The 15,203-nt window shown below is 35.9% G+C and overlaps 1 protein-coding gene across 1 annotated transcript in view; it reads right to left on the bottom strand.

Moving 5' to 3' along the window:
* The window catches only part of CUBN (cubilin), a 256,413-nt gene that overhangs the window by 18,648 nt on the left and 222,562 nt on the right, over positions 1–15,203 (bottom strand). The window contains exon 60 of the mRNA XM_026016002.2: positions 3,109–3,317. Within this exon, the coding sequence (XP_025871787.2) occupies positions 3,109–3,317 (209 nt within the window). The remainder of the gene's footprint in view (positions 1–3,108; positions 3,318–15,203) is intronic.

Genomic DNA, 15,203 nt, shown 5'->3' with positions numbered 1-15,203 from the left:
AAAACAGTAAGAGATATAATTATGACTAGATGATGGAATTGCTGTTTTCACCTGTATACCTACCTACAGAATTGAATTAAATTGGTTTTTAAAAAGTAATTTGATTGTAATATCTAAGAAATACTCTACAAGATATCAAATATCCCATTTATCACAGAGAATCACTTTACTACAGATAGCTCCAGGCTTCACATTCCAAGAACTGTTCTTTGACCTGCCAGCTTAGTGAAAGCTGGAAAAGTTGCCAATATAGGGAAACTGCTTTCCCAAGAAGGAAAACAAGAGTAGATCTGAACATAATTTCTTTAAAAAAAAGGCGAGGAAGGGGAAATTTTATATTTAAGCTAGATAATAGCTCCTTGTTTTTGATATTGCTATTTCTGTCCCAAATGACTTGAAGAAATTCAGGAAATTGCTAGTTGCTTTAGTAACAGTATCAAATCACACTCAGAAAAGGATGAGAATATCAGTCAACCTTCCTCCTAGCCGGATCACACCCAAAACATCCTACACGAGTTTACTTTTATAGTAATTAATATACGTAAGTCTATTATTTTTAATATTTTAAGAAAAAGTGACCCACAGGCCAGCATGCCCATCTGGAATTACACAAGGGTGGCGGGTAGGAAATGAATTTGTTTTTAAATGAATTCCAGGCACAGTGTCGGACACTCCAGCATACATTATCTTTATCCTCAAAACAGCCTTGAAAAATTGGTACAATTATGTGATATTTTTCATTTGTTTTTTAATAGATAAAGTGATAAAGAATCAGGGAGGTGAGGAAACTTGTCTGGTAGCAAAACTGGGTTAGAGTCTACACCACCTGCCTTGAATATCAGCTTTGCTGCTGCTCAGGCCATTTGGTATCATTTTAGAAAACAATTCAACCTGAACCAAAATCCCTTGATATCTCCAATCTTTCATGGACTCCCTCTAATCTGGCTTCTGTGCCAGTACTTTAGTTAAAACGGCTGTCATCTGTTCTGATGAGTTTTTTCTTCATCTTCACCTTTCCTGGCCTCTAATTTATAATTTAATAGTATTGACCACCCATCCTTGGTGAGAGATCTTCCCTCTTGACTTTCATGATCCTCCACTCGTCCGGGCTTTTACATCTCATTCCATGACTTGTCTGTTTCTCATCCTGCCTCTTTTGTCCTTTCTGACTGCCTCACCGTGTACCTTCCCCCAAGTGGGGTGGAAGCCTGGCTTGTAGCTCCATGCTGCTTTCCTTGAAAGAAAACAGTAATTCTGATAGCAGAAGGGCTCCTTTGCCGTCTCTTCTCTGTTTGTGCTGTTCTCTACTTACTGGAGCCCCATTCCATCCTCTGCCCACCTGTCTGCCCTGCTGCCCCCAGACTGAACTTCTACCTTGCAAAGCACGGTTTCCTCCTAATAGTACTGAGATTCTTCTGGTCTCCTGGGCTTGGAGCTTATCACAGTGAAAATATGACAGTATATAATTAGGTGTTCAATGAGTATTCCATCTATGACTTTTCTCTCTTTTTTAAAAACATATAATTTCTTTAAAGATGATTTTTAAACTTAAAAGTTTATCTTGCATCAGGCTCGACATCTCCATCTCTATACCCTCCTTACCTAAAAGTAAGCACTTCCTTGGGTCCTAATTCCAGACTCTCTGCTCACCACCTACTTCCAATGCTGATTCTATATCAGTCTTCCTTAAATACTGCTCTCATCATATTGCTCATTGGAAAACCTTCAATTCCTCCTTATTTTCAACTGCATAAAATCTGAATTCATTAGTTTGACTTTCCTTCCTTTCTTCTTCCTTCCTTCCTGTTTGACTTTTCAAGATTCTTTGTGATCTGGGTTTTCTCCACTTAGGCAATCTCATTTCTTGCTACTTGTTTGCGATATTCTGCTCCAGTAAAGTAAGTTCGTTCACTCTTCCAAAAACATTCATATGCCAACTTCTGTACTTCCCTTCATTTTATGTGGCCCTTGCCTGGGATGCCTTCTCTCTTGACTTCATAAGCTATCCCTTACTCTGTGAAGCTTTTCTTGTTCACACCAGATCATCATGAACTTTCTTGTCTTTTAAACTTGCACATTGTTCTGGGCCTCTATCCAATGCATTAGTTGGCACTTTCAATATTGACTGTCCTGAACTGCTTATTGTTGATTTGCATGCATCATCCACTACTTCTACAATCGGATTCAAGCTCCTCATGGGCACAAATCTTTCCATGTTGGTTGTTTTCCCCACAAAAGTGTAGTAGTATGCACTGGCTGATACTACTTAGAAAGTTTAATCTGAATTCAGGGACGCCTGGCTGGCTCAATTGTAGAAGCATGCAACTCTTGATCTCCAGGTTATGGGTTCAAGCCCCACACTGTGTATAGAGATTACTTAAATAAAAGAAAAAAACTTTAAATTCATATAGCCTTATAGGCACAATAATGTAATACTAATGAATCATTAAAATTGAACAGAAAAGTTTCTTGTTTTCCTTTTAAAGGGACTTCAGATCTAAGCTATTTTCTACATCTATAGGTAATATGGAAAGTAAATATAGAAACTTCATTTTAGGATTTGCCAAAGGCCTTTTGAGTATCTTTTTCCATACAATCCATCTTCCTAAAGATAATCTCTTGACAAAGCACAGATGAACAAGGACTCTTAAAGCTAGTGTTAGAAGCCACATGAAATTTCTGAGTCATCCATGTTAAAGACTAACTTGATATGAAGACAGAATATCTATAATAATATGAGGCACTCAGGTGGTTCAGTTGGTTAAGTGTCTGCCTTTAGCTCAGGTCATGATCCTGGGGTCCTGGGGTCAGGCTTCCTATTAAGCAGAGAGTCTGCTTCTCCCTTTCCTTCTGCCTTTCCCTCTGCTTGTGCTCTCTTTCTCTCTCAAAATCATAAATAAAATCTTTCAAAAAAATTAAAAATAAGACAAAATAATAAATTATATTTATTATTATACCTTGAAGAATATGTCATTTATACCTTGAAGAATATGTCATTTTAAAAATTAGCATTATTCAGTATTTTCATGACTTCCCGAATGGTATAAACTGTCCTATATCATACTAAAGTCTGGGTTAGAAGACTGTTAAGAAATGTAATAGCCTTACCTTTACATAATCATATATGCATCTTTGCATAGCACTTTGTGCCTCCAGAGCAAATGTATTGAAGGTAAGTTTAATTAGTTTGTTTACTGGTGCAATTATGAACCATACACAGTTTAAATTCTTGTCATATCTTCCATTGGAGTCAGAATCAGGAGAGGCAAAGGTATTATCTGAACCTGTCAGATAACCACCACATCCTTGCTGAGGCCCTGTGTTAAAACAAAGACACATCACTACACAAACCAAAGAGAAAAGATCTTAAATTTTACATGGAGAGTATAGTAAAATCACATAGTTAGAAACTATTTTGGTCACACTTGTACGAACATTATCATATGGTGCACCAGGCTTCCATGGGCTTATGTGAGTGTTGTTTCCACTTGCATTAGCTTTATCATTATTTACTTCCTTTCTATGCCTATGACCTAACCTTCAGTCCCCTGTCTAGTTACCTAGAAAAGTGGGGGACCATATTTAGTTTTATATGCATTTTTAGAACTGTTGATATTTATTGAAGTTTTTTTCTATCCTTGAAAAATCCAATTTTTTAGAAAATCAAGTATTTTGCATAACAAAGCTTGTGGAAGCCATGAACATATTTTACTTTTATGTTCTGCTTTTATGAAGACTATCAGATTGAAAACTGAATTTATGAAGAATTTACCCAACACTCCAAGATAATTGGCTTCCAACAAACCTTTTATGTAAATAATCTGTTAGAAAGAGGCTGAGGGGCATTTAACACTACACACATTTAATACTACAGCCCAATTTATATTAAAACACACTCTATAGTTGATTGTTTTTTTTCCAAAAAGAAAGGGAAGCTTTCTTGCAACAAACTGAATGATTTTGAAACCATGAGCATGACTAAATTCAAAATAATCCCAGTAGGAATCGAGATTAAGTAGGTGCTCAAAGTAATGTTCGTAAGGCTTATCTTCTGCCAAATATAGAGTATTATTAGTTCCAAAGTTAAATCTCACTGACATTGGCCTTTCATTTGTCTCATTGTATTTATCTTAACGGTGAAAGCACTGCTTGCAACATCAGGGGGCGCTAAGATTTTGGCCTTGGAGCTCCTCAGGAAATGGAAACAATGGTGGCCCTCCTTACTAGCAAAGGATATCAAATATGCCAAGTGTTTTTCAGCATGGGTGCATTATTTAGTAGGTCAGAATGCCCTGTCCATAGCTTTAAAGTCAGGTAAAACTATAGATTATTTGTGCAGTAAGACATTTCCTGGAGTGGAAAAGCTTCCAAAGGCCCAGCCCCTGATAAATCCATAGATGGAATCTAGGACATAATTATTCTGAAACCAAAGCAATGCCCAGGGCTGAACTACATATTGCTAATGATTCTGTTCACATGAAATAAGCCTGCAAACTAAAGAAAGAATTGGAGTTTGCGCAGCTTTTATATCCAGTGTGAACTGCTTGTTACTTAAGAAAGCCCCTCACCCTGATTAACATGCAGAGCTGGGAAGAACAATGACTTGGGGGTACTATTGAATTGACAAATGTATTTATTTATTAAATACTGGGATTTTTATTCAAAAAATTTTTTAAAGATTTATTTTATTTACTTTTTTTTTAAAGATCTTATTCATTTATTTATTTATTTGTCAGAGAGTGAGAGAGCAAGAGAGAGCACAAGCAGAGGAAGAGGCAGGCAAGAAGCAAAGAGCCTGATGCAGGACTCTATCCCAAGACCCTGGGATCATGATCTGAGCCAAAGGCAGATGTTTAACTGAGTCACTCAGGTACCCCAATATTTATTTATTTGAGAGAGGGAGGGAGAGGAGGGGACAAAGGGCAGAGGGAGAGAAAGAATCACAAGCACACTCCCCACTGAATGCACAGCCAATGTGGGGCTCTACCTCACAACCCTGAAATCATGACCTGAACCAAAACCAAGAGTCAGACACTTAACCAACTGACTCACCTAGGCATCCCATTAAATACTGTTCCAATAGTCAAAGAAAAATATTTATTATTGAGGTGGGAAAAGATAAATGGTAGTCCAACAGAAGTGATAAGACATAGATAAATAATGATAATACAATCTAGAATAAAACAGGTACCATAAAAGAGGCAGAGAAGTGTTGTGAGTTTTGCAGGAAGGGAGAGATTACTTCAGGCTATGAGGATGTAGAATGTCCAAGGAAGAGGTAACATTTGATTTGGGTCTTGAAGGACAACAGGACAAGACCATGTAGAAATGTGATTGGTATTGGCAATTCCAGGATAAAGGAACTTCATAAACAAAGATGCAGTGGACAAGAATTTACCTTATATGCATAGGAAAGCATAATTCTGTTAGCAAACACCATAGAGTCCATGAAATACAAGAAGACTGGGAAACAGGATAGGCTGTTCTGTAGAGAGCCTCAACTGTAGATCATAGAACTTGACCCTAAGACTTTATTCTGTGGATAATGGGGATCTACCTGAGATTTTTGATTAGAAGAGTAGTAGGGTCATAATGCACTTTCTAATCAGTTTTGATCTAAAAATGTATCTGGTAGTAGCATTACATGGAAGGGGGTGGAACGGGAAGATACGGGACCAGGAGAGAGGATCTAGTCACAGTCTGGGCTGGAGGCAGAAAGGGTAAAGTGTTGGAGGTTTGTATACTGGAAATTGTTATTGCTAGCTTTATTCTATTACTGCATCTGCTTTATTTATTTATTTATTTTTTTTAATAATTTATTTTTATTTTTATTTATGATAGTCACAGAGAGAGAGAGAGAGAGGCAGAGACACAGGCAGAGGGAGAAGCAGGCTCCATGCCCTGGGAGCCCGACGTGGGATTCGATCTGGGGTCTCCAGGATCGCGCCCTGGGCCAAAGGCAGGCGCCAAACCGCTGCGCCACCCAGGGATCCCTGCTTTATTTATTTTTAAAGATTTTGTTTACTTATTCATGAGAGACACAGGCAGAGGGAGAAGCAGACTCCATGCAGGGAGCCTGATGTGGGACTCGATCCTGGGTCTCCAGGATCACGCCCTGGGCCGAAGGCAGATGCTAAACCACTGAGCCACCCAATGGGATCCCAATGCATCTGCTTTAAAAATTAAATGTTATTTTTAAAAGTTCAAGCTATCTTATCACCACTTGTTTATTAATTGTTACTAATAGGTTAATGAGGGCAAAATGATGATTGTACTTGGGTGCAGTGGTACCATTATATACACTTATTAACCAATAGTACCCCTACTACACTGATGTCATAAGACTTTCCCTCCAGGGAACCCAAAAATCATTGGTGTGTGCTTCCACAGACTGACTGGTAGATTGGATAATTCTTAATTCTTTAGCCCCTCTCTTCATATTAGAATGGACAGAGTATGCTTTTCTGTTTACTTAATGTTAGGCTTGGCCAAGTGACTGGCATTAGGCTTCAGAATATTAATGGTCTTGAAGTAAGAAGAGGTCTTAAATGGGTTCTGTATTTTTTGGTTTCTGCTCCTGTGCTCCATACACCAAGAGGTCATGTCCTAGGTAGCTGCTAATGAAGGAGAAAGGGATTCACACAGAGCAGGCCTGGATCCAGCCTGAACTGTAAAGCCAAGTGCAATGAAGCTGTAGCCTGGAACAGGCAGACAAACCCATCTGCCAACTCATAAGGGATAAAAATAAATGTTATAGGTATAAGCCATTGAATTTTGGATGGTTTATTATGCAACATTGTGGCAATAGCCAACCAATACACAAATAGCTTGTTGGAGCTATTAAACTATATATAATAGGACACATTGCTTAATTCATAGAATATACACACGATATTAAAAAAAAAAAAGGTGAATGAACATTATCATCAGACAATCCTGGTCAAAATATTCGAATAATTGAAGTAAGCATAACATTATGTAAATGAATTATATAATTCATATTATATTTGAAGAATATTATATGAGTAAAATACTGAGTGCATAGTCAAATAACTAATGTAATATAATATTGCATGAGTAAACAACTTTCAGTATTTGTTGGTGCAGGAAATGCTTAAAATTGCTCTAATTTCCCCACTTTAATCTTTAAACATAGTGTAACTGCTCTTTGCTTCTGCTCCTCCTACAGCAAATGGAACCATAAATGTATGTCTTTGGGGAAATACAGAGACGATTATTAGCAAAAGGAGGATCCTTTACCAAAAAGTGCTTTCCCACATTACCAGTTCTATATTTCCATATTTCAACAATTACAGGATATATCAGAAAGAACTCTGTGATGATGAAATAGTTTTGCACACAAGACATTAATATTCATTTATTATATAGATATTTTTATATCTCCCCCCTGCCCTTTTTAAGTAGTATCGGCCCTTAACCTTGACATGCTGTTCAGCACCATAAATCCATTATCTTCCTTGTTACTACATACATCCTACCATCCAGCAAACTCCTATCCATCAGTACCTTCTCCCTCAGTCATACTGTGTCAAGAATACTCTGTCGTGGACCCAGCAATTGCACTGCTGGGGATTTACCCCAAAGATACAGATGCAATGAAATGCCGGGACACCTGCACCCCGATGTTTATAGCAGCAATGTCCACAGTAGCCAAACTGTGGAAGGAGCCTCGGTGTCCATTGAAAGATGAATGGATAAAGAAGATGTGGTTTATGTATATGATGGAATATTATCCATTAGAAACGACCAATACCCACCATGTGCTTCGACGTGGATGGAACTGGAGGGTTTAGGCTGAGTGAAATAAGTCAATCGGAGAAGGACAAACATTATATGGCCTCATCCATTTGGGGAATATAAAAAATAGTGAAAGGGAATAAAGGGGAAAGGAGAAAAAATGAGTGGGAAATATCAGGGAGGGAGACAGAACATGAGAGACTCCTAATTCTGGGAAACGAACTAGGGGTGGTGGAAGGGGACGTGGGCGGGGGGTGGGGAGACTGGGTGACGGGCACTGAGGGGGGTACTTGATGGGATGAGCACTGGGTGTTATTCTATATGTTGGCAAAGTGAACACCAATAAAAAATAAATTTATATTAAAAAAAAAGAATATTCTGTCATGGCAATCCCTGCACCTGAGAACAAATGTCATTCTAATCATCTTCCCTAAAACTGGCAACACTTCCTACAAAAGAGCTACTTCTTGAGAGAAAGAAAATATTTGGCTAAAGAAATATTGGAAATTTAAACCCACAGTAAGCAGTGAAATGTGGGTCGAGATCTACTGAATTAAAAATCAGTAACTGAATCTGAAATTATTTCCCTCTGATAATTAAACTTCCGAGTGAAGCTCAAGCCAAGAAAAATTCAACAAAGAAAAATAGTTATTTTATCTAAGAGAAAATATCTTGAAGTCTTTACTGGAGACAGGTGCATTTCTAAATAGTTATCATGAGAATTGACATTTTTGTGGTTGACGTTTTATTGAGGTTTTCTGGATAGGATCTCTATCTGCCTCTGGAACAGCCACCCCTTGGACACATAGTGAATGGCAAGCTATACTTACAGATAAAGATTGGCCTGACTTCAGGCATTTTCCTGTTTCCCAGTGAGCCCCTGGGGCCTTAGCCTGTAGTTGAAGGTTGCAGACTGAAGCACAGGAAACAGAATACAAATACATTGAAGGCTGGTGCTTTAGGGAAATGGGGGTGCACCAGGAGAGCTTCCTTTCAACCCCAGGAGACACAGAGTTAGAGCTCCGTAATCCTTTCTTTGACTAAATCTTGCTGTGATTTTCAAAGCTGCATTATTCAATTGCCCTGGAGCAGAGAATTCATTTTTAAAAATTCAACTATGTTCTAGATGAACCTGTTTTGTCTTTTCCTCTAAAAGCAAATTGGATTTATTTTTCTAGTTCCCAACCTCAAACATGTATAACCTTTCAGATATTATATTGATGTTATACTAGAAAAACAACATAATGGTTTTTGCAACATGAATTGTATGTTTTGTTTTTGTTTGTTTTTAGTAATATCACCCAATTTGACGCATTTTAAAAATCCTATTTTGAGACCCAGCCTAACTTCACTTAGATCATGTATTTAGTCTGGCAATATTTGGGAAGCATAAAACTAAAATACTAAAAGAAAGGTAGTTTCAGCAACTAATCAGTAGCTATGTCACTAGAAAAAGAACAATAAAATGTATAACAAACTTAGGAGAATTTTATTATCTTTTTTACTAATTTTGCATTATTTAGGTATTACTGAAAACACTTTATGCATGCATCATCAGTCCCAGGGCATTTCATTAGAATCATTCTCACTAACTTTGAAATTTTAAAAACATGATTTACTAAGTAAACTAATATGATCATATTACCTGATACAGTAAAGGATTTAACAAGATCCAACATGCATTCATGATAAAAACTCTCAGCAAACTAGGAATAGAAAGGAAGTTTCTCAACTTGAACAGAGCATCTACAAAAACCTATAGCCATCATGACACTTAATGGTGAAAAACTAAATGTCTTCATCTTAAAATCAGGAGCAAGGCAAGGATATTTTTTTCTCACCACTCTTATTCAACAGAGTATTGGAATTCTTTCCAGCTAATAGGCAAGAAAATATATATATACACAGACTGGAGAGGAAGAAATAGAATTGCCACTATTTCAGATGTAGAAAATACAAAGAATTTACATGAAAATTCCTAAAACTAGTGAGTTCAGCAGAACTCAAAATATAAGGGCAATATACAGAAATCAGTCACATTTCCATATACTAATAATGTACATGTGGAAACCAAAATTAAAAATATAATTACTAGCACTGAAACTAATATTACACTATATGTTAATTAACTAGAATTTAAATAAAAGATTTAAAAAAATAAAAATGCAATGCTCCAAAGAAAAGGAAATCCTTTGGTATGCACTTCATGAAACATATACAGGATCTGTGTGCTGAAAATTACAAGATGATGAAATAAATCTGAGAAGACCTAACTAAATGGAGAGACATACATATTCATGGATTGGAAGACTCAATATAGTAAAGATGTCAATTATTCCTAAATTGAGGCATAGGGTTAATGCAATTCTTATCAAATCAAAACCCCAGCAAGATCTTTCTGTTCATATTAAAAAATGCTTCTTTAAAATTTACATCTTAAAATACAGGTCTTTGAATATTTAAAACCATCATGACAAAGAAGAATAAAGTTGGAGGAATCATTCCACTTGATATTAAGGTTTCCCATATACCTATAATAATCAAGACAGTATGATATTGGTGGAGAGTTAGACACATAGATCAATGGAATAGAAGAGAAAACACAGAAATAGGGGTGCCTGGGTAGCTCAGCCAGTTAAGTGTCTGCCTTCGGCTCAGGTCATGATCTTGAGGTCTTGGGATCAGCCCCTCATTAGGCCTCCTGTTCAGTAGGGACCTTCTTTGCCCTCTCCTCTTCCCCTTGCTCATGTTCATGCTCTCCCTTGCACGCTTTTTCTCAAATGAATAAATAAAAAAAAATCTTAAAAAAAAAACTCTACAGAAATAGACCCACACAAATACACTCGACTGATTCTTTTTTACAAAGCTACAAACACAAATCAGTGGAGAAAGGGTAGTCTTTTCAATAAATATTGCTAAAATAATTGGACATCACGAGGCAAAAAAAAACCACCTAATTTCAATCTAAATGTAAGACCTTAAACAAAAATTAGCTCTAACTGGATGATAGACATAAACATTACCAAAAATGTAAACCATAAATCCTTTAGAAGAAATCATAGCAGAAAATCTTAGGACCTCAGAGTAGGCAAATAGTTCTTAGCCTTGACACCAAAAGGAGGATATACAAAAAGGAAAATTGATAAATTGGACTTTATAAAAGTTAAACATTTTACTCTAAGAGAGGTCTTGTTCAGAGAATGAAAAGGCAAGTTATGAGCTGGGAGAAAATATTTGCAAACCACATATGTAAGAAAGGACAACTATGAGGATATGTACAGAACTCTCAAAATACAACAGTAGAAAAAAATCCAATTAGAAAATAGACAAAAGATAAAAATAGATTATTTCACCAAAGTAGGCTTATATATGACAAAAAATCACCTGCAATTGTTCACCATTAGGAAAATGCAAATTGAAATTACAGTGAGATCTTAATATACACCCATCAGAATGGCGAAAATTAACCCACACGTACATACACACATACACACATGCGCACGCACACATGGTGAGAGCTCACTATGGAGTACAGCAGTTTTCAATGGGATGACAGGGATAGGGAGTGCCCTCAAAGTACCGGCACATAGAATTCTACAATGACTTTCTAGCCAAAATGATAGAAATCAGATGAAAATAGAGAAATAGCATCTTAAATTGCAGAATGAAAATAAATGCCAAACTAGAATTCTATATTCAGAGAAAATATCCCATAAAATTTAAGACAAACTAACACCATTTTCAGAAAAGCAAAAACCAAAAGACGTTTTTACCAGGAGATATGCAACAAATAAAAAAAAAAATCACTAAAGAGAAATCTTCAAAAAGAAATGAATTGATCCCATAAGGAGGTAGAGAAATTCAGGAAGAAAAAAAAACAACAGCAATGATAAGTACACATAATACACATAATTACGAATTGCATGAAGCAATACAAACGTTTTATGTGTTTATATGTGGATTTAAAACAATTAACATTAATAGCACAAAAGACAGGAAGTAGATAAATAGATTTAAAATATTCTAAGGTCCTTACACTTATTATGAAGTGGCGAAGGGGCTAATTTTAAATTAGATTCTAACGAGTCAAGGCTGAATACTGTAATCTCTAATGTAATCACTTAAGGAGAGGAACAGAATATATAAGCAATGATTTAAAAAGGAGAGTGACAAAAATGAATTAATTTTAAAAAGGTAAGAAAGGATAAAGGAACATAAGAACAGGTATGACCAACAGAAAACAACTAATACAACAGGTCTATATAAATCCAATAATGTTGATAATTTCATTAGATGAAAATATATGAAATTCTCAAGCTGAAAGACAAAGTAAAACAGAACCATATATTCTTCAAGATAGGAAAAGTTTGAAAGTGGCAAGATTGAAAACTGTACCAAGCAAACACAAACTTAAAGAAAGCTAGGGAAGTGACATTAAGACAAGAAACATTTTTTAAAAATTTCATAATGACACAAGGGAATTTACCAGGAATGTATAACAATTTTAAATGTGTATTGCCACATTACATTGCTGCAAGGTAAAAACAAGCAAAACTCTACCCCAGATCTTGCTACTGAGCTTCTAATTGATGAACTACTGGACATTAGCTGGTTGTCGTAAAGGCACCAAATTCTCCATACCCAAACCCAAATTATTATTTTCTCCGACAAAACCTGATCCTTCCCTGGTAATTTTGTATTAGGATAGCGGTATCTCCAGAGTGTCACTACCTTCTTCAAGACCACAGTGTCCCATTGATTCTCATCTTTCTACATCTTTAATTTTCACACTGCCACTTCTCTGATCATCCCATCAAAACAACTGTGATACTTTCCTAATTTTTCCCTGCATAAAATTCTGCTCCTACTCCAAAACATCGTCTGTACAGGTGCTAGACTGTGCTCTTTAAAACAAATCCATTAGGTCATAGCACTCTCCAGCTCAAAACAATTCATGGTTCCCCTCTGCATATGATACGGGGCCCCCCACCTGTAGCTTCTGTCTACCTCTGCTGTCTCAGCTCCTGTTGTTCTCCACCTCATACCCCAGAGTATTCCCAAATGATGGGCAAATCACTCCTTAGGCTTTGAAACAGAATGCACCTGCAACTTGGTACATGCTTTTTCTTCTCTATAGATGTTTTCCCAATGAGTGCCTTCTCATCTTTCCAAGTTACTACCATTTATGACTGAAATTTATGATATGCCAAATGAGTGCCAGGGAATGTTTAATTTAATCTCACCACAAGCCTATCAGGTAGTCACTTTAGTACGTCCATTTCACAAAGGAGATCATCGAGATGAAGAGAGGAAAAGTAAAGTGTCCAAGGTCAAAACTGTTGGGATGACAAGACCTGGGTTGGCACCCAGGAAGTCTTGTGCCAGAGTTTCCACTCCTTACAATCACACTACAATTCAGGATTTACATTCTCTGTGATGCTTTCTCTAATTATCCTGTGTCCTCTTTACTCAACACCAAAGTATCGCAGGTCTCTTCTGCCTCAACTGTCCTTTGCACATACTTCTGTCAAAAAGCATTTATTGCACCGAATTTACAATCATTAGCTCTTCTACTTGAATGAACCTCTCAGGAATAGGGACCTTGTTCAGTTCATTTTTGTATTCTTAAGGAGAATCGCACTGCCTGCACAGCAAGTAGCTGGTGAGTATTGTTGAATAAACAATGAAGGAATGAATAGAAAATGTAGTTACTGGATGGATCTCTGCCTCTAACATCAAGGGGAATTTTGGGGTTAAATATATTTCTTGATTTATAAAGTGGTTGTGTGCACATTATGTCTATGTACATGTGCACGTATGTACTTATGTACATATGTACTTATATTTTTGTATGTACTTATATTTTTTAACAAAATAACACATTTGTCTTATGGACAAACATATGTACTTAAACATGTTTGTCCTATGGATTAACCTGTTTTTAAAGCTAATTTAGTTGATTTTTAGCACAGATGTGATTGCCAAGGAACAATTAGCAGGATAGTAATAAAAATATCTCTGAATGATTTAAAACACTGCCTAAGAGATAGTGTTTTCATAGAAAAACACTTCTTTAGCTAAAAATTTCCAATGATAAATGATGTCAGGTCTATTACTTAAGTAAATTTAATCTCTGAGTATTAGATTTCAGCAAGCAGAGTAAATTTAATCAGTTGTAAATTACAGGATACATTTAGGTGGCAGCTACATTATATAAAAGAAGTATGATTTACACCTCATACCAATCAGAATGGCTATTATAAAAAAAGGCAAGAAGCAGTAAGCGTTAGCAAGGATATGGAGAAAAGGAAACCTTCTTGTGCTGTTGGTGGAAATAGAAATTGGTGCAGCCACTGTGGAAAACAGTAAATTTTTCCAAAAATTAAAAACAGAACTACCACATGATCCACAGATTCCACCTTTAGGTATTTATCTGAAGAAAATGAATACACTAATTTAAAAAGACATGGGCACTCCCATGTTCATTGCAACATTGTTTACAATAGCCAAGATACGAAATCAAAGTACATGTCCATAGATGGATGAATGGATGAAGATGATGTTATATACATATGTACATACACACAATGGAATATTATTCGGCCATAAAAGTGAAATCTTGCCGTTTGCAACAACATAGATGGACCTAGAAGGTATTACGCTAAGTGAAATAAGCCAGAGACAGAAAAATACCATATGATTTCACTTACATGTTGAATCTAAAATCAAAATAAATGAGCAAATTAAACAAAACAAATAGACTCAGAGATAGCAAACGAATGGTTACAGTAGTAAGGGAATTGGACAACATAGATGAAGGGGATTAATAGGTACAATCTTTCAGTTATAAAATAACTTTCAGTCTTAAAATAAGTAAGACTTTGAGATGTAATTCACAGCATAGGGAGTATAGTCCATAAGTTTGTATAACTTTGCATCATGACAGATGGTAGCTAGACTTACGGTGGTAACCATTTTGTAATGTTATACAAATATTAAATTAATATTATAATAATTAATTATTATAATTAATTATAATATTAATATTATGTTGTACTGTTGAAACTAATACAATATCTGTATGTCAATTATTCTATAAAAAATAAAAGAAGTATGACTTTATTTTTACACTGACAATTATAAAATAAAAAGTTATAAAATTTCTTAAAATGTTCTCTTTAGAGAAAGAAGGCTTAATAGCAACTTGCTCTTCAGTTATAAAATAGATTTCAATATGGAAGAAGTGGAATTCATAAAACCAGACCCAGCTTCCCTTAGCTTTTAAATAATAATTTTTTGTTGTTCTTGTTCATATATTAGCTTATGCATTGTGCAATGGATAATTCAACTTTTATTACTTTGGTGGAGACAAAGTTGAGACAGGAATTACTTTCCCAATTCTGCTCAAGACTTGCTAAGTGACCTTGGCAAGGTCCATAATGCCT

The sequence above is a fragment of the Vulpes vulpes genome, chromosome 2, assembly GCF_048418805.1.
Source record: "Vulpes vulpes isolate BD-2025 chromosome 2, VulVul3, whole genome shotgun sequence".
Classification (NCBI taxonomy): domain Eukaryota; kingdom Metazoa; phylum Chordata; class Mammalia; order Carnivora; family Canidae; genus Vulpes; species Vulpes vulpes.
The sequence above is the reverse complement of the archived record's forward strand: the minus strand, read 5'-3'. Positions and strand labels throughout refer to the sequence as shown.